Genomic DNA, 17,987 nt, shown 5'->3' with positions numbered 1-17,987 from the left:
CTGCTCTTAAAAATCTCCAGTGATGGAGATTCCACAACTTCCCTTAGCAAGTTATTCCAGTGCTTAAACTTCCTAACTGTCAGGGTGGTTTGTCTTTTTCCAATCTTCTGAGATTGTTTTCTAGTCCTTTAATCACACTTGTATGATAGTCATAATTGGTATTCTTTTGTATTCAAGCTCGTGTGCTACTCATATCTATTTGACCCTGCCTCTGAATTTTATAGTTTAACTCATGCACAGGGATAGTCACATTCCATAGTTTCACACTGTTCTTGAAAGTCTATTTATTCACATTTTATATGGCAGATAACATATGACTTACATTGAAGCCCTCTTCCTGACCCTCTCCTACTGCATAGAAGCTCCTCCTTCATACTTCCACTGGTCTCCAGGAAGAATGTCAGGTTAAAAGTGTATTGTCTCTAAAAGATAAGTATGTCCAGCATTCATGGTAACTTGGTCACTTTGTTACCCTTCAAGGCCCCCTTGAATTCTGTGTGTTTTGTAAATGACGAAAACATGACATAGTGCTAAGGAGGACGTACTTTAGTCAGGTGTATCAGGGATACAAGTGACAAGGGGTAGGCCACACAGTTTCTGTGAGGAAGAAAAGATGAAAGCCTTAATCATTGAAATGGAATTGAGCCAATATTCATACAAGCTGCTGAAAGTGATTTCTTTAACCCCTACATCCTGCAACTCTCCAACTAGCCCATATTAGTCAATATCAGATTAGCCCTTAGGGTTAATGGGGGGGACATGCTACCTCTTATAGGCCTTGCAGGTTACACTTCAGTCCTGCAACCCTCTGGTACTGTAGGGGGATAGAAATGATGCATTTCCGAATGGCTTTGTCTGCCAGATTGAAAACAAGCTTATTCTAATATAGGTTCAGGAGTAAGGCTTCCCCATCTACTTAGCCTGACTGGTCCCCACATAGAGCAGAAAAGGCCTTGAGCTCCCTTTCAGGAAAGCAGCTTGCATTCCTAGCAACCTTTACTGTCTAGATTGTACCTCTGCCCCTCCCAAGCAGCATGGTGACAACTGCAGAGACTTGCATGAACAAAATGGGCAACAGTTCTTGTGAAAGTACCTTTACTTCTGATTTTTCCTCTGACAGTTTTGCCCTCTTTTCTCCCCCCCCCCCCCCCCCATATGCACAGTTGGAGGGTCGCATTAAATGCCTGCCCCTAGAAGTGGAGGAGAGGGTGTTACCAGTAAGACTAAGCATCAGGCCAAGATTCTAATCATATGTGCCTCAGGCACACAATCACATGCTGCAACTGGAATGAAAAGCTCATTACTGTACTTGTGAAAGGATAATAAATATTTTCAGATGAGGTGGTGACTTCATCAAATAACTTTAAAAGGCAACCATGACTCATACCCCTATGTATTTAGAAGTGTTCTTAACAGGGAAGGAATCTCTTGTTAATAGGTACACTCACGGTGAAAGTCTAGGGATGCTAACAATTATGTGAGCCAGAAGTTTGGTTCCAGAGAGAGTATAAAACGCTAACCCTGCCCCCTAACAATTCATCCCAACCAATTGCTTTGTAAAACTGCAGAAGTACCTGAAGCCATGGCAGGCTGTAAAGGATTGTTATACATTTTCAGAAATGCTTCTGGACTCATAAATTCTTTTGCCTTGAACAAGTAGTTAATTGTTTCTGCTGGGATTAGAAGTTCTGGAACAAGGGTGTGTAGATTGTCACCCAGTCCCTTACTGCTCACCTGTGTGTGAAATAAAATAATAGTATTCAGTGCAGTTAGACTTTTATGTTACCCATGACATTCCTATCCCCCAACTAAGGGAATGTGCCAAAAGAAGCGCATCTGATTTTATCTTCCCTATTTACAAGTGTTATACTTGCTCTGTTTAGAACAATGGCGCAGACTGTGCTGGGTAACCAGAATTTAGAGGGTAATGAAATTTGGACCCTTTTCAGCTTGTTAATGCAGTAATGATGGACTGCAAAGGTGTAACCAGTGGCTTCACTAAACAAGCCAGTGTAGTTTGGAAGATAGAGGTTTGAAATAAAAGATGAGTGTGTTCTTCATTCCCCTCACTACACCATTCTAGAGTCAAAGGAGAAAGGCCGGTAGCAAGATGAGAATAAACCAGCACTTATTTGCATTTGTAAACTCATACAGTTTTGAAAAAAGGTTAATTTAGAATAGTAACTTAAACATTTATATTTTAATGTAAGTTTCACCTTGAAAGTCTTTGAAAGGTATGTTCCCAGTTTGAGGAGGAGCGTAAGACATTCAGTGACCACCTCTTCTGCAGACTGTGACTGTGTCACATCTTCTAGGTAGGTCACAGGCAGTGTCACCATTGTGACATACCACTGCAGGAAGAGCCTGGTTGGGATGTTGTGGGACACCACTAAAATCTTAATTTCCTGTAACAAAGCACTGAGTGAAGAAAGTTAGCTGTAGTCTGAATTCCATCATTCTGCTGTACAGATAAAAGGTTTCTGACCAGACATGGTGTATTTCATAAACTGGCAATGTTTGATTGCTTGCATCATATGGACCCTTGCTATTTTTATTTATTTTTTTTTATTTAAACTTCCTGCCTATATTAGATCCAAAATGGAGCTAGGTGATCACTAACTATTGATATGGTGGTCTTATCTGCCCACATCTTAAGATTCTTATCTTGAAGAGTAATTATATCTTGTGGGGTGTGGTTTTGATTGGTAGAAGTTTATGCACCTGATGAGTCTGACTACACCAGCAGCCAATTACAAAATGAAAGCAAAGACCTGAGATGTTTTCAGCATGTTCGTACTGTCTCCTGTTCTGCATCTTGTGCTGGGGTGTACTCTCCACACTACCACTGCAAGAGCTGAATTAGGCCAGGTGGGCTCAATCAGCTAATTAAGCTGTGAATTGGGGATATTTAGCCATGCGGAGGGAGCTAATTAGAAGGACACTCAATAGTGAGGGAACAGGCAGGGCTTCTATAAAGCCAGGAGAGCAGCAACTGTGTGGGGAGCAGCAGAGAGGAAGCCTGCAGCCCTGCTCCCTGAGGTAAAGGAGAAGATGCATGGTGGGTGACGGCAGTAAAGTTGATGTAGACACACACCTTTATTGCTTGTTGAGGGTCATAGACTTGAACCCAGAGCAGCATGAGGTATTGAATGGCAAGACTGTGGGAGTGACCCAGTCAGGGCAGTGGGTGTGAGGACTGCATGACCCTGTTGGTGGTAAAAGACTTTGAAAGACCCCCACCCACTTCCCTGTAGAGGGAAAAACAGTGATCTGGGTGGAGGGCTGAGTCACAAAGCAGCCATGCTGTGACTGAGTGGGAGGAGAGCTGCAACAAGGAAAGAGAAGAAAGGGGGTGCTGAAGTAGGCAGAGCTAATTGCCAGCAGGAGGTGCCACCCAGTAGCTAGTAGGGCACACAATGATATACCTATATCTAAAAACATGTTTTGTTCAAAGCAGAATTTGGAAACTGTACAGCCAAATTAAATGCTAGGCAGGGCTCTCAGAGGGCAGGAGAACTGCTAAAGAACTAAAGTCCAAGGCAAATCAGAGCAATTTCAATGGAGGGGTTTGCCAACTCTCTTGGTACTCATTGCCACCTATCCAGTTTTGTATGGGATACTGAAGAGGAGGAAAAGAGCCATTCCTCCTGGCAAAAGGAAGAATCATATGGCACCTGAAGAACAAGGAAGGATAAATACAGATGATAAATATACATGAGGAAAATATTTTTCACACTCCAATTAAAATGTAACCCAAGACATGGTCTCTAGGTGTTCAGCAGGGGGAAATACTAAGCTATTTCTCTGTACTAATTATACTAAATGTTGGTTTTAACCCTAACACATTCATTGTCATTCCTGCATTAAAATTTACTTCCACATGAGCTGGTTTCTTTGAGCTCTTCTGAAACGCTTACCTGGAGCCTTGCTTTTGGAGAGAAGCTAGATCTTGGAGGATATGATATAATGTGCCGCTGGAGGACTGCAAAGGAAAAAGTGAGGTTGTTACGAAGGTTCAGTTTAAAAAATAAAGAATATAAAAATAACTGCTCAGATGCTATTGGTGTATGATGAGCTGGATCCTAGATGCTGAGGTGGGAGCACTGGAAAGTTCAAGTGCTCAGCCAGAGGTGGTGGTGGGGGGGGGGGCACTATTCCCTCTGGTACGGATGGACTCTACAGCGAATGTTGTCCTGCCTTCTTCACTCAGAATTGCAAATTGGGGGCACTACTTGAATAGATTGGAACAACATGGACAGTCCTAGAGACCATTGATTCTCGGTTACTAATTCCACCAGTAGGGCTGTCGATTCATCGCAGTTAACTCATGCAATTAATTGAAGTTTTAATCGCACTGTTAAAACAACAGAATACCAATTGAAATTTATTAAATATTTTGGATGTTTTCAATTACAACACTGAACACAAAGTGTACAGTGCTCACTTTATTATTTTTTTACAAATATTTGCACTGTAAAAAAAATATTTTTCAGTTCATCTCATACAAGTACTGTAATGCAATATCTATCATGAAAGTTGAATTTACAAATGTAGAATTATGTACCAAACAAACCTGCATTCAAAAATAAAAATGTAAAACTTAAGAGCCTACAACAGAGCCATGCAAATGTCTGTTCTCACTTTCAGGTGACATTGTAAACAAGAAGCAGGCAGCATTATCTCCCGTAAATGTAAACAAACTTGTCTTAGCGATTGACTGACTAAGTAGAAGAACTGAGTGGACTTTTAGGCTCTAAAGTTTTACAGTTTTATTTTTTGAATGCAGTTCTGTAACAAAAAAAATCTACATTTGTAAGCTGCACTTTCACGATAAAGAGATTGCATTACAGTACTTGTATGAGATGAATTGAAAATATGATTTTTACAGTGCAAATATTTGTAATAAATAAATGGCATTCTATTGTTTCAGTACGATTAATCACAATTAATTATTTTAATTGCTTGACAGCCCTAATTTTAAGGTTCTAGTCCTTTTCTTTAAAGCCTTAAATAAACTACACCCTTAAAGCCGGCTTTGCGCTACATTCACTCCATCAGCCAGGGTCGACAGGGATGGTTGGGCAGATAGAACCCGGGGTGTTTGCACAAGAATCCAACTTTCGCTGTGGGAGGCCCAAGCCTACAGAATTTATCACTCAAGGAGCTTTACTTAACCTACCTCTAGTATATGAAGAATGGAGCTGGGATAGAGGAGAAGTAGACCTGAGACTGGTTCTCCTAGGTGGTATTTTAATATGTTCTGAAACAGTCTTTCATGGTAACCTTATTTAAAAAACACAGGATTGGCCGTCACATGGGAATACAGTGCACAACTTCAGAAAACTAGCATTTCACCTCACCCTATGCCATACTCACTACTGTCACAGGCCATCACTAACTAGGTGAATGAACTGACTCCTTAAATCTAAGAAACATTAAAAATAGTCATTGGCTTGGGAGTCTATTCTCTTCCTTTACGCACATGACCCAATTATGCAGGGAAGAAACAAGACTCCTAGATTTTTTTAAATTGGCTTTGCTCAAGTATCATATTCAGTAAAATTGGGGCCAGCTAATCAGATTGATTAGTGGCTAATATAATTAATATAAGATTTCAGCAATAGGCTTAATCTTAACATGATGCACCCAAAACTGTTGTACTTGGTGTATTAGCTGAGGCATGTAGCAAAGAGTGCCCAGAATTTCCCCTAACAATTGTTGCATTGAATGCTTAGCTCTGTCTTTGTTGTTGTGGTTGTTTTTTTAACTGTGCAGCACCCAAAGGCCATACAGGTTGGGAATGCTTTAGAAATAAATCTGTGGGAGTGTTACAAATGCACATGGATAAGAATCCTTGCCTCTGGCTTTTGGAGCTAAATGTGTAGCTGTTTGATAATGGCACCAATAACTATTGCATCCTCTATATAAATCCATGGTACGCCCACACCTTGAATACTGAGTGCAGATGTGGTCGCCCCATCTCAAAAAAGATATATTGGAATTGGAAAAGGTTCAGAAAAGGGCAACAAAAATTATTAGGGGGATGGAACGGCTTCCGTATGAGGAGAGATTAAGACGACTGGGACTTTTCAGCTTGGAAAAGAGGAGACTAAGGGGGGATATGATAGAGGTATATCAAATCATGAGTGGTATAGAGAAAGTAAATAATACAAGAACAAGGGGCCACCAAATGAAATTAATAGGTAGCAGGTTTAAAACAAACACAAGGAAGTATTTTTTCATGCAATGCACAGTCAACCTCTGGAACTCCTTGCCAGAGGGTGTTGTGAAGGCCTGTACTATAACAGGGTTCAAAAGGGAGCTAGATAGATTCATGGAGGATAGGTCCATCAATGGCTATTAGCCAGGATGGGCAGGGATGGTGTCCCTGGCCTCTATTTGCCAGAAGCTGGGATTGGGTGACAGGGCATGGATCACTTGATGATAACCTGTCTGTTCATTCCCTTTGGGGAACCTGCCATTGACCACTGTCAGAGGACAGGATACTGGGCTAGATGGACCTTTGGTCTGACCCAGTCTGGCCATCTTATGCTCATTCATCAAGGTATTCAATATACACTAATCATTTGGTTTAACAGAAACAGTCATAATTGAATGTAGGGCACAGAATCAGTCTCTTACTTTGAAAATAAAGATCTCCCCATTCCCTTCAGGGTTGCTTATTGCCCGCATTTGCTCCTGTATTTAGTACTAAGCAAGGACTCTTGACAAGTGATAACTTTTTATTGCATTAGTATCTAACCAGATGGTAGGTTCATCTGTACTTCCACACCGTAAACAGACTACTGATTTATTGCCAGTCCATTATCTGTAGGTTGTGTACCCTTTGTATTAAACATTTGCTGTAACTGCGTAGTGGCTACAGCTTAGGACGGATGCTTAACAGAAAAAATGGAAAGAGGAGGAAAAAATAAAATGCCAGGTATGGAATTAGACCTGCTCAATGGGGTGATCAGGCTGACATCTAGGGGCTGTCCCTGACCATAGCAGCATAAATCTTCAACTGTTACACCAATGTGAATGCATCACAGTAACTGCTACTTTCCATATTTTATTTGAGTTCATGCCAAGTCTGATCTCCTTGAGGACAAAGCCAGCTCCCTCTGGTGTGTAACTGAAAAATCACCACTTACTGTAAAGATAGAGAAGAAATGATTTAATGAATCACCAAAACCAGTCCCATGGGGTGATAGCAGAAGAAACCTCAACTACTTTCACACACTTCTTCTCCAGTTTGGGTTATGAAGTAATCTGCGTGTTGAGGTTGGTTTTTTTAACTGTTTGTATTTATCGCTTGTCATACCGAACAAAAAGGGAATGTTGAAAGGCTGCTGTCTTTTTTTAACATATACTGCAGTCATCCCTGCCCCCTCTACATACACGCTGCATTGGATTTAAATCCAAGTGGTGCTGCTTAATTCACAATACTTAGTTCCTTTGTCCTCAAAATAAAGTGAGGTCACGGTGCTCATCTTTTTCTTGTTGGGGATGAAGCTGTGAAAACAATGGATTCAGGTCCTCTTCAGGCATGACACTGGTGTGTGGCTGACAACAACAGACATGGCACTGAGAGTTTGTGGACTTAGGAAGAAAGGGCTGTGAAGGTGGGAAACAGGTAACTGCACTTTAAAAGTATGTCTTTTATCTGATATCACAGGTTTGCTCTAGGGGTTAGGGGACAGGTATGAAGAAGAATTTATCATTTATAATACTGGCATAAATGAGAAATGTATTTGTACAGCCAGCTTTGTTCTACCAGCCTCTAAATACTTCATCAGTGAATAAACCTGGTCGTGGTGGTCATATAACTGATTCCTTTCAGCATCAGCAACATATCTGGACTTACCTTAAAGGCAGTTTAGCTTTATTATAGGATCCAAAGAGACTGGTGTATTCTCCCCTGCCAGGTCTGAAGTGGTGGTTATTTAAGTATACATTTGTTTGTCATTAAAGCTGTATTGGGAACTCTATCCTCACTTTTTAAATGAGCTATACAGAATCCAGGAGAGCTGCTGTTTCTGCTGGGTAGCCCTGAAATTTCTCTGCTACTCCTCACCTACAGAGTCTGCATCCCCAAGGCAAGTATCTTACAAGTTAAAATAGTCAAAAGGCAGGTTGATGAAAAGAGATTATTGTACCTGTAATGTCTCGCCTGTCTGCTCTTTCTGATAGCTTGGCAACAAAAAATAACCTGTGCAGCAGGAACTTCTAGCCAGGAAAGAAAACCAGATGTGTTTACATAAAAGCTGTTGTTCCCGGGCACTGATCGCTTTTAACTGTGTACTATGAGACATTCCCGTGGAGCACTCAAGTATTTGACCATTTCATAAACACTGATGGAGTTAGCCTAACAACTACATTGTAAAGAAGGGAAAGAAGTAACATGTCCAGGGTCACACAGCAAAGGTGGGGAAGAGGTGGGAACAGAAAGGAATCCAGACTCTTTAGGGGCTGATTCGCCACCATCTTGCAACTTATTTGTATTACCATCCTACCTAGGAGCCCTCATGCTGTCATTTATCCCTCTGCAAGATGGGTGCAAATTGCAATCCACTGCTAGCCTGGCCTGGTGGCATTGTACACTGTCTTGCATGGGGTAAATGACTGCACAAGGTCATAACATGGAGAGAATCAGGCTCTTTCTCCCCTTTGGCTAAACGATTCCCTTTCAGAAAGCTGTGTCTGGGGGAGCAAAATGGCACTGCAAAGAAAGAGACCTAGCAATAGCTGGTGCATGAATTTATGAATCTAGCATCTCTCTGCAAAACTTACTGGTCCCCACTCGGAGACCCCAAGTGGTGACTCCAGCCCGCACTAAGGCTCGCAGGCACCATGGAGGAGTGACTTAGAAATGAGCTGGGCCTTGTTTCTGTACCATGCAGCAGGGAGTCAGGGGCCTGGCTGGGCATGGTGCCAGCCAACAGGCTCCAGCGAAGAGGGTGTGGGACAGAGCAGAGACCCATGGCTTGAGGATGTAAGGTGGTCTATGGGCCCCATGTGTGGGTGCGGGGGGACAAGCCTGAGTCCAGGGATGGAGCTCGAGAGGGGTGCAGGGACGGGCCACTGCCTCTGGGGTGACAGCTGGCCGGCTTCCTCTGACAAAAACAGCAGTAGCTGGAGGACAGCCCCCCCCCCCCCCCCCCGCCACTGCCACCTGTACCACCACCCGGCCTTCCCCCCAGCCCTGCATCTCTCTTCCCCTCCTCCACCCCCCCATTGCCCAATCCACTCCAGCTCCCTGCCTCTCTCCCCCTCCTCCAGGCACCCACCTCTCTCCCGCTCCTCCACCCCCCCCCATTGCCCAACACCCCACCTCCACATTCCCCAATCTACTCCAGCCCCCCACCTCTCTCCCCCTCGCCCCAGCCTCCTCTAACTGCCCACCTCTCTTCCCCTCCCCCATCCCACCCCCGCATTCCCCAATCTACTCCAGCCCCCACCTCTCTCCCCCTCCCCCCAGCCTCCTCTAACTGCCCACCTCTCTTCCCCACCCCCAGCCCCCACCTCTCCCCCTCCCCCCAGCCTCCTCCAACTGCCCACCTCTCTCCCCCTCCCCATCCCAGCCCCGCATTCCCCAATCTACTCCAGCCCCCACCTCTCTCCCCCTCCCCCCAGCCTCCTCCAACTGCCCACCTCTCTCCCCCTCCCCATCCCACCCCCGCATTCCCCAATCTACTCCAGCCCCCACCTCTCTCCCCCTCCCCCCAGCCTCCTCTAACTGCCCACCTCTCTCCCCCTCCCCCCAGCCCCCACCTCTCCCCCTCCCTCCAGCCTCCTCCAACTGCCCACCTCTCTCCCCCTCCCCATCCCACCCCCGCATTCCCCAATCTACTCCAGCCCCCACCTCTCTCCCCCTCCTCCAACTGCCCACCTCTCTCCCCCTCCCCCAGCCTCCTCCAACTGCCCACCTCTCTCCCCCTCCCCCCAGCCTCCTCCAACTGCCCACCTCTCTTCCCCTCCCCCAGCCCCCACCTCTCCCCCTCCCCCCAGCCTCCTCCAACTGCCCACCTCTCTCCCCCTCCCCATCCCACCCCCGCATTCCCCAATCTACTCCAGCCCCCACCTCTCTCCCCCTCCTCCAACTGCCCACCTCTCTCCCCCTCCCCCAGCCTCCTCCAACTGCCCACCTCTCTCCCCCTCCCCCCAGCCTCCTCCAACTGCCCACCTCTCTCCCCCTCCCCATCCCACCCCCGCATTCCCCAATCTACTCCAGCCCCCACCTCTCTCCCCCTCCTCCAACTGCCCACCTCTCTCCCCCTCCCCATCCCACCCCTGCATTCCCCAATCTACTCCAGCCCCCACCTCTCTCCCCCTCCCCCCAGCCTCCTCCAACTGCCCACCTCTCTTCCCCTCCCCCAGCCCCCACCTCTCCCCCTCCCCCCAGCCTCCTCCAACTGCCCACCTCTCTCCCCCTCCCCATCCCACCCCCGCATTCCCCAATCTACTCCAGCCCCCACCTCTCTCCCCCTCCTCCAACTGCCCACCTCTCTCCCCCTCCCCCAGCCTCCTCCAACTGCCCACCTCTCTCCCCCTCCCCCCAGCCTCCTCCAACTGCCCACCTCTCTCCCCCTCCCCATCCCACCCCCGCATTCCCCAATCTACTCCAGCCCCCACCTCTCTCCCCCTCCTCCAACTGCCCACCTCTCTCCCCCTCCCCATCCCACCCCCGCATTCCCCAATCTACTCCAGCCCCCACCTCTCTCCCCCTCCCCCCAGCCTCCTCCAACTGCCCACCTCTCTCCCCCTCCCCACCCCACCCCCGCATTCCCCAATCTACTCCAGCCCCCACCTCTCTCCCCCTCCCCCCAGCCTCCTCTAACTGCCCACCTCTCTTCCCCTCCCCCAGCCCCCACCTCTCCCCCTCCCTCCAGCCTCCTCCAACTGCCCATCTCTCTCCCCCTCCCCATCCCACCCCCGCATTCCCCAATCTACTCCAGCCCCCACCTCTCTCCCCCTCCCCCCAGCCTCCTCCAACTGCCCACCTCTCTCCCCCTCCCCCCAGCCCCCACCTCTCCCCCTCCCTCCAGCCTCCTCCAACTGCCCACCTCTCTTCCCCTCCCCATCCCACCCCCGCATTCCCCAATCTACTCCAGCCCCCACCTCTCTCCCCCTCCCCCCAGCCTCCTCTAACTGCCCACCTCTCTTCCCCTCCCCATCCCACCCCTGCATTCCCCAATCTACTCCAGCCCCCACCTCTCTCCCCCTCCTCCAACTGCCCACCTCTCTCCCCCTCCTCCAACTGCCCACCTCTCTCCCCCTCCCCCCAGCCTCCTCCAACTGCCCACCTCTCTCCCCCTCCCCATCCCACCCCCGCATTCCCCAATCTACTCCAGCCCCCACCTCTCTCCCCCTCCTCCAACTGCCCACCTCTCTCCCCCTCCCCCCAGCCTCCTCCAACTGCCCACCTCTCTCCCCCTCCCCATCCCACCCCCGCATTCCCCAATCTACTCCAGCCCCCACCTCTCTCCCCCTCCTCCAACTGCCCACCTCTCTCCCCCTCCCCCAGCCTCCTCCAACTGCCCACCTCTCTCCCCCTCCCCCCAGCCTCCTCCAACTGCCCACCTCTCTCCCCCTCCCCATCCCACCCCCGCATTCCCCAATCTACTCCAGCCCCCACCTCTCTCCCCCTCCTCCAACTGCCCACCTCTCTCCCCCTCCCCATCCCACCCCCGCATTCCCCAATCTACTCCAGCCCCCACCTCTCTCCCCCTCCCCCCAGCCTCCTCCAACTGCCCACCTCTCTCCCCCTCCCCATCCCACCCCCGCATTCCCCAATCTACTCCAGCCCCCACCTCTCTCCCCCTCCCCCCAGCCTCCTCTAACTGCCCACCTCTCTTCCCCTCCCCCAGCCCCCACCTCTCCCCCTCCCTCCAGCCTCCTCCAACTGCCCATCTCTCTCCCCCTCCCCATCCCACCCCCGCATTCCCCAATCTACTCCAGCCCCCACCTCTCTCCCCCTCCCCCCAGCCTCCTCCAACTGCCCACCTCTCTCCCCCTCCCCCCAGCCCCCACCTCTCCCCCTCCCTCCAGCCTCCTCCAACTGCCCACCTCTCTTCCCCTCCCCATCCCACCCCCGCATTCCCCAATCTACTCCAGCCCCCACCTCTCTCCCCCTCCCCCCAGCCTCCTCTAACTGCCCACCTCTCTTCCCCTCCCCATCCCACCCCTGCATTCCCCAATCTACTCCAGCCCCCACCTCTCTCCCCCTCCTCCAACTGCCCACCTCTCTCCCCCTCCTCCAACTGCCCACCTCTCTCCCCCTCCCCCCAGCCTCCTCCAACTGCCCACCTCTCTCCCCCTCCCCATCCCACCCCCGCATTCCCCAATCTACTCCAGCCCCCACCTCTCTCCCCCTCCTCCAACTGCCCACCTCTCTCCCCCTCCTCCAACTGCCCACCTCTCTCCCCCTCCCCCCAGCCTCCTCCAACTGCCCACCTCTCTCCCCCTCCCCATCCCACCCCCGCATTCCCCAATCTACTCCAGCCCCCACCTCTCTCCCCCTCCTCCAACTGCCCACCTCTCTCCCCCTCCCCCAGCCTCCTCCAACTGCCCACCTCTCTCCCCCTCCCCCCAGCCTCCTCCAACTGCCCACCTCTCTCCCCCTCCCCATCCCACCCCCGCATTCCCCAATCTACTCCAGCCCCCACCTCTCTCCCCCTCCTCCAACTGCCCACCTCTCTCCCCCTCCCCATCCCACCCCTGCATTCCCCAATCTACTCCAGCCCCCACCTCTCTCCCCCTCCCCCCAGCCTCCTCCAACTGCCCACCTCTCTTCCCCTCCCCCAGCCCCCACCTCTCCCCCTCCCCCCAGCCTCCTCCAACTGCCCACCTCTCTCCCCCTCCCCATCCCACCCCCGCATTCCCCAATCTACTCCAGCCCCCACCTCTCTCCCCCTCCTCCAACTGCCCACCTCTCTCCCCCTCCCCCAGCCTCCTCCAACTGCCCACCTCTCTCCCCCTCCCCCCAGCCTCCTCCAACTGCCCACCTCTCTCCCCCTCCCCATCCCACCCCCGCATTCCCCAATCTACTCCAGCCCCCACCTCTCTCCCCCTCCTCCAACTGCCCACCTCTCTCCCCCTCCCCATCCCACCCCTGCATTCCCCAATCTACTCCAGCCCCCACCTCTCTCCCCCTCCCCCCAGCCTCCTCCAACTGCCCACCTCTCTTCCCCTCCCCCAGCCCCCACCTCTCCCCCTCCCCCCAGCCTCCTCCAACTGCCCACCTCTCTCCCCCTCCCCATCCCACCCCCGCATTCCCCAATCTACTCCAGCCCCCACCTCTCTCCCCCTCCTCCAACTGCCCACCTCTCTCCCCCTCCCCCAGCCTCCTCCAACTGCCCACCTCTCTCCCCCTCCCCCCAGCCTCCTCCAACTGCCCACCTCTCTCCCCCTCCCCATCCCACCCCCGCATTCCCCAATCTACTCCAGCCCCCACCTCTCTCCCCCTCCTCCAACTGCCCACCTCTCTCCCCCTCCCCATCCCACCCCCGCATTCCCCAATCTACTCCAGCCCCCACCTCTCCCCCTCCCTCCAGCCTCCTCCAACTGCCCACCTCTCTCCCCCTCCCCATCCCACCCCCGCATTCCCCAATCTACTCCAGCCCCCACCTCTCTCCCCCTCCCCCCAGCCTCCTCCAACTGCCCACCTCTCTCCCCCTCCCCATCCCACCCCCGCATTCCCCAATCTACTCCAGCCCCCACCTCTCTCCCCCTCCCCCCAGCCTCCTCTAACTGCCCACCTCTCTTCCCCTCCCCCAGCCCCCACCTCTTCCCCTCCCTCCAGCCTCCTCCAACTGCCCATCTCTCTCCCCCTCCCCATCCCACCCCCGCATTCCCCAATCTACTCCAGCCCCCACCTCTCTCCCCCTCCCCCCAGCCTCCTCCAACTGCCCACCTCTCTCCCCCTCCCCCCAGCCCCCACCTCTCCCCCTCCCTCCAGCCTCCTCCAACTGCCCACCTCTCTTCCCCTCCCCATCCCACCCCCGCATTCCCCAATCTACTCCAGCCCCCACCTCTCTCCCCCTCCCCCCAGCCTCCTCTAACTGCCCACCTCTCTTCCCCTCCCCATCCCACCCCCGCATTCCCCAATCTACTCCAGCCCCCACCTCTCTCCCCCTCCCCCCAGCCTCCTCTAACTGCCCACCTCTCTCCCCCTCCCCATCCCACCCCCGCATTCCCCAATCTACTCCAGCCCCCACCTCTCTCCCCCTCCCCCCAGCCTCCTCTAACTGCCCACCTCTCTCCCCCTCCCCATCCCACCCCCGCATTCCCCAATCTACTCCAGCCCCCACCTCTCTCCCCCTCCTCCAACTGCCCACCTCTCTCCCCCTCCCCATCCCACCCCTGCATTCCCCAATCTACTCCAGCCCCCACCTCTCTCCCCCTCCTCCAACTGCCCACCTCTCTCCCCCTCCCCCCAGCCTCCTCCAACTGCCCACCTCTCTCCCCCTCCCCATCCCACCCCCGCATTCCCCAATCTACTCCAGCCCCCACCTCTCTCCCCCTCCTCCAACTGCCCACCTCTCTCCCCCTCCCCATCCCACCCCTGCATTCCCCAATCTACTCCAGCCCCCACCTCTCTCCCCCTCCCCCCAGCCTCCTCCAACTGCCCACCTCTCTTCCCCTCCCCCAGCCCCCACCTCTCCCCCTCCCCCCAGCCTCCTCCAACTGCCCATCTCTCTCCCCCTCCCCATCCCACCCCCGCATTCCCCAATCTACTCCAGCCCCCACCTCTCTCCCCCTCCCCCCAGCCTTCTCCAACTGCCCACCTCTCTCCCCCTCCCCCCAGCCTCCTCCAACTGCCCACCTCTCTCCCCCTCCCCATCCCACCCCCGCATTCCCCAATCTACTCCAGCCCCCACCTCTCTCCCCCTCCCCCCAGCCTCCTCTAACTGCCCACCTCTCTCCCCCTCCCCATCCCACCCCCGCATTCCCCAATCTACTCCAGCCCCCACCTCTCTCCCCCTCCTCCAACTGCCCACCTCTCTCCCCCTCCCCATCCCACCCCTGCATTCCCCAATCTACTCCAGCCCCCACCTCTCTCCCCCTCCTCCAACTGCCCACCTCTCTCCCCCTCCCCCCAGCCTCCTCCAACTGCCCACCTCTCTCCCCCTCCCCATCCCACCCCCGCATTCCCCAATCTACTCCAGCCCCCACCTCTCTCCCCCTCCTCCAACTGCCCACCTCTCTCCCCCTCCCCATCCCACCCCTGCATTCCCCAATCTACTCCAGCCCCCACCTCTCCCCCTCCCCCCAGCCTCCTCCAACTGCCCATCTCTCTCCCCCTCCCCATCCCACCCCCGCATTCCCCAATCTACTCCAGCCCCCACCTCTCTCCCCCTCCCCCCAGCCTTCTCCAACTGCCCACCTCTCTCCCCCTCCCCCCAGCCTCCTCCAACTGCCCACCTCTCTCCCCCTCCCCATCCCACCCCCGCATTCCCCAATCTACTCCAGCCCCCACCTCTCTCCCCCTCCTCCAACTGCCCACCTCTCTCCCCCTCCCCATCCCACCCCTGCATTCCCCAATCTACTCCAGCCCCCACCTCTCCCCCTCCCCCCAGCCTCCTCCAACTGCCCATCTCTCTCCCCCTCCCCATCCCACCCCCGCATTCCCCAATCTACTCCAGCCCCCACCTCTCTCCCCCTCCCCCCAGCCTTCTCCAACTGCCCACCTCTCTCCCCCTCCCCCCAGCCTCCTCCAACTGCCCACCTCTCTCCCCCTCCCCATCCCACCCCCGCATTCCCCAATCTACTCCAGCCCCCACCTCTCTCCCCCTCCCCCCAGCCTCCTCTAACTGCCCACCTCTCTCCCCCTCCCCATCCCACCCCCGCATTCCCCAATCTACTCCAGCCCCCACCTCTCTCCCCCTCCTCCAACTGCCCACCTCTCTCCCCCTCCCCCAGCCTCCTCCAACTGCCCACCTCTCTCCCCCTCCCCCCGCCTCCTCCAACTGCCCACCTCTCTCCCCCTCCCCATCCCACCCCCGCATTCCCCAATCTACTCCAGCCCCCACCTCTCTCCCCCTCCTCCAACTGCCCACCTCTCTCCCCCTCCCCCCAGCCTCCTCCAACTGCCCACCTCTCTCCCCCTCCCCCCAGCCTCCTCCAACTGCCCACCTCTCTCCCCCTCCCCATCCCACCCCCGCATTCCCCAATCTACTCCAGCCCCCACCTCTCTCCCCCTCCCCCCAGCCTCCTCTAACTGCCCACCTCTCTCCCCCTCCCCATCCCACCCCCGCATTCCCCAATCTACTCCAGCCCCCACCTCTCTCCCCCTCCTCCAACTGCCCACCTCTCTCCCCCTCCCCCAGCCTCCTCCAACTGCCCACCTCTCTCCCCCTCCCCCCGCCTCCTCCAACTGCCCACCACCAGCCTCCCCTAGTCCCTCCTCTCGCCCCCCGCACCTTGAGCTGCAGCCGCCGCTTCTCCTCCAGGGCGCTGAGCAGGTCGCTCCGCGGGAGCGGGGCGGGCACCAGGGACTCGGCTCGGACCGACCCCTTCCCCCGCGACGGGCGGGCGCCCGACATGGCGCCGGGCCCAGCAGCGCCTCAGCTCGCCGGTGCCGCCCCCCCGCGGCGTGGGGCGCCCCCTGCCGGCACCGCGGGGAGCGGGGCTCGGGCCAGGACCTGCCCCGGGGGTTGGGGGGGCGGGAGCGCAGCGGCGTGTGGGGCGGAGCGGGAGGGGCTGGGGGGACGGGAGCGCAGCGGCGTGTGGGGCGGAGCGGGGCGGGGGGGACGGGAGCGCAGCGGCGTGTGGGGCGGAGCGGGGCGGGGGGGACGGGAGCGCAGCGGCGTGTGGGGCGGAGCGGGGCGGGGGGGACGGGAGCGCAGCGGCGTGTGGGGCAGAGCGGGGGCTGGGGGGACGGGAGCGCAGCGGCGTGTGGGGCGGAGCGGGGCGGGGGGGACGGGAGCGCAGCGGCGTGTGGGGCAGAGCGGGGGCTGGGGGGACGGGAGCGCAGCGGCGTGTGGGGCGGAGCGGGGCGGGGGGGACGGGAGCGCAGCGGCGTGTGGGGCAGAGCGGGGGCTGGGGGGACGGGAGCGCAGCGGCGTGTGGGGCGGAGCGGGGGCTGGGGGGACGGGAGCGCAGCGGCGTGTGGGGCGGGGCTGGGGGGACGGGAGCGCAGCGGCGTGTGGGGCAGAGCGGGGCGGGGGGGGACGGGAGCGCAGCGGCGTGTGGGGCGGAGCGGGGGGGGGGACGGGAGCGCAGCGGCGTGTGGGGCGGAGCGGGGGCGGGGGGGACGGGAGCGCAGCGGCGTGTGGGGCGGAGCGGGGGGGGGGACGGGAGCGCAGCGGCGTGTGGGGCGGAGCGGGGGCGGGGGGGACGGGAGCGCAGCGGCGTGTGGGGCGGAGCGGGAGGGGCTGGGGGGACGGGAGCGCAGCGGCGTGTGGGGCGGAGCGGGAGGGGCTGGGGGGACGGGAGCGCAGCGGCGTGTGGGGCGGAGCGGGAGGGGCTGGGGGGACGGGAGCGCAGCGGCGTGGGGCGCGGAGCAGGGGCGGGGGGGACGGGAGCGCAACGGCGTGTGGGGCAGAGCAGGGGCGGGGGCAAGGAGCGCAGCGGCGTGGGGCAGAGCCGGGGGGGGGACGGGAGCGCAGCGGCGTGTGGGGCGGGGGCTCCGCGCGAGGGGGCTGCAGGGGCCCGGCTGAACTCTGCCAAGGAAAATAATCAGCCCCCGGCCCGCTGCTGTCTCTGACCAGCTTCATCTTCAGCCCGCAGCAGCTGCAGCGACGGGAGCTGGTGCCGGGGGCAGACACTCACCCGCAGGCTCTCGGGCTATTGGAGCAAAGGGGGGGCCCTGCCTTCGAGCCCCAGTTATTTGCAATGCTGAAGTGATTCTTTAGTACTCCTGGTATCACAGCGCTGAGTTTTTATTACCGTGCAGCTCCGGTTAACAGGAGCAAATGAATATGCCCTTTGCTTAAACTCATCATTGTGCTGCAGTGGAAACAGACTGAGGTAAAATGACTAGG

At 55.8% G+C, this 17,987-nt stretch overlaps 1 protein-coding gene across 1 annotated transcript; it reads right to left on the bottom strand.

The window, feature by feature from the left end:
• Positions 1 to 267: 267 nt before the first annotated feature.
• Positions 268 to 16,638, bottom strand: TEX47 (testis expressed 47). Its single transcript, XM_054043179.1, has 7 exons — positions 16,425 to 16,638; positions 8,160 to 8,229; positions 5,180 to 5,283; positions 3,918 to 3,982; positions 2,217 to 2,418; positions 1,575 to 1,734; positions 268 to 597 (listed from the first exon to the last, which is right to left on the bottom strand). Exons 1-7 carry the CDS (start codon positions 16,545 to 16,547, stop codon positions 560 to 562), a joined length of 762 nt encoding a protein of 253 aa, XP_053899154.1. The 5' UTR covers positions 16,548 to 16,638; the 3' UTR covers positions 268 to 559.
• Between the last annotated feature and the right edge of the window lie 1,349 nt (positions 16,639 to 17,987).

The sequence above is a fragment of the Malaclemys terrapin genome, chromosome 10 (assembly GCF_027887155.1).
Source record: "Malaclemys terrapin pileata isolate rMalTer1 chromosome 10, rMalTer1.hap1, whole genome shotgun sequence".
Taxonomy (NCBI): domain Eukaryota; kingdom Metazoa; phylum Chordata; order Testudines; family Emydidae; genus Malaclemys; species Malaclemys terrapin.
The sequence above is the reverse complement of the archived record's forward strand: the minus strand, read 5'-3'. Positions and strand labels throughout refer to the sequence as shown.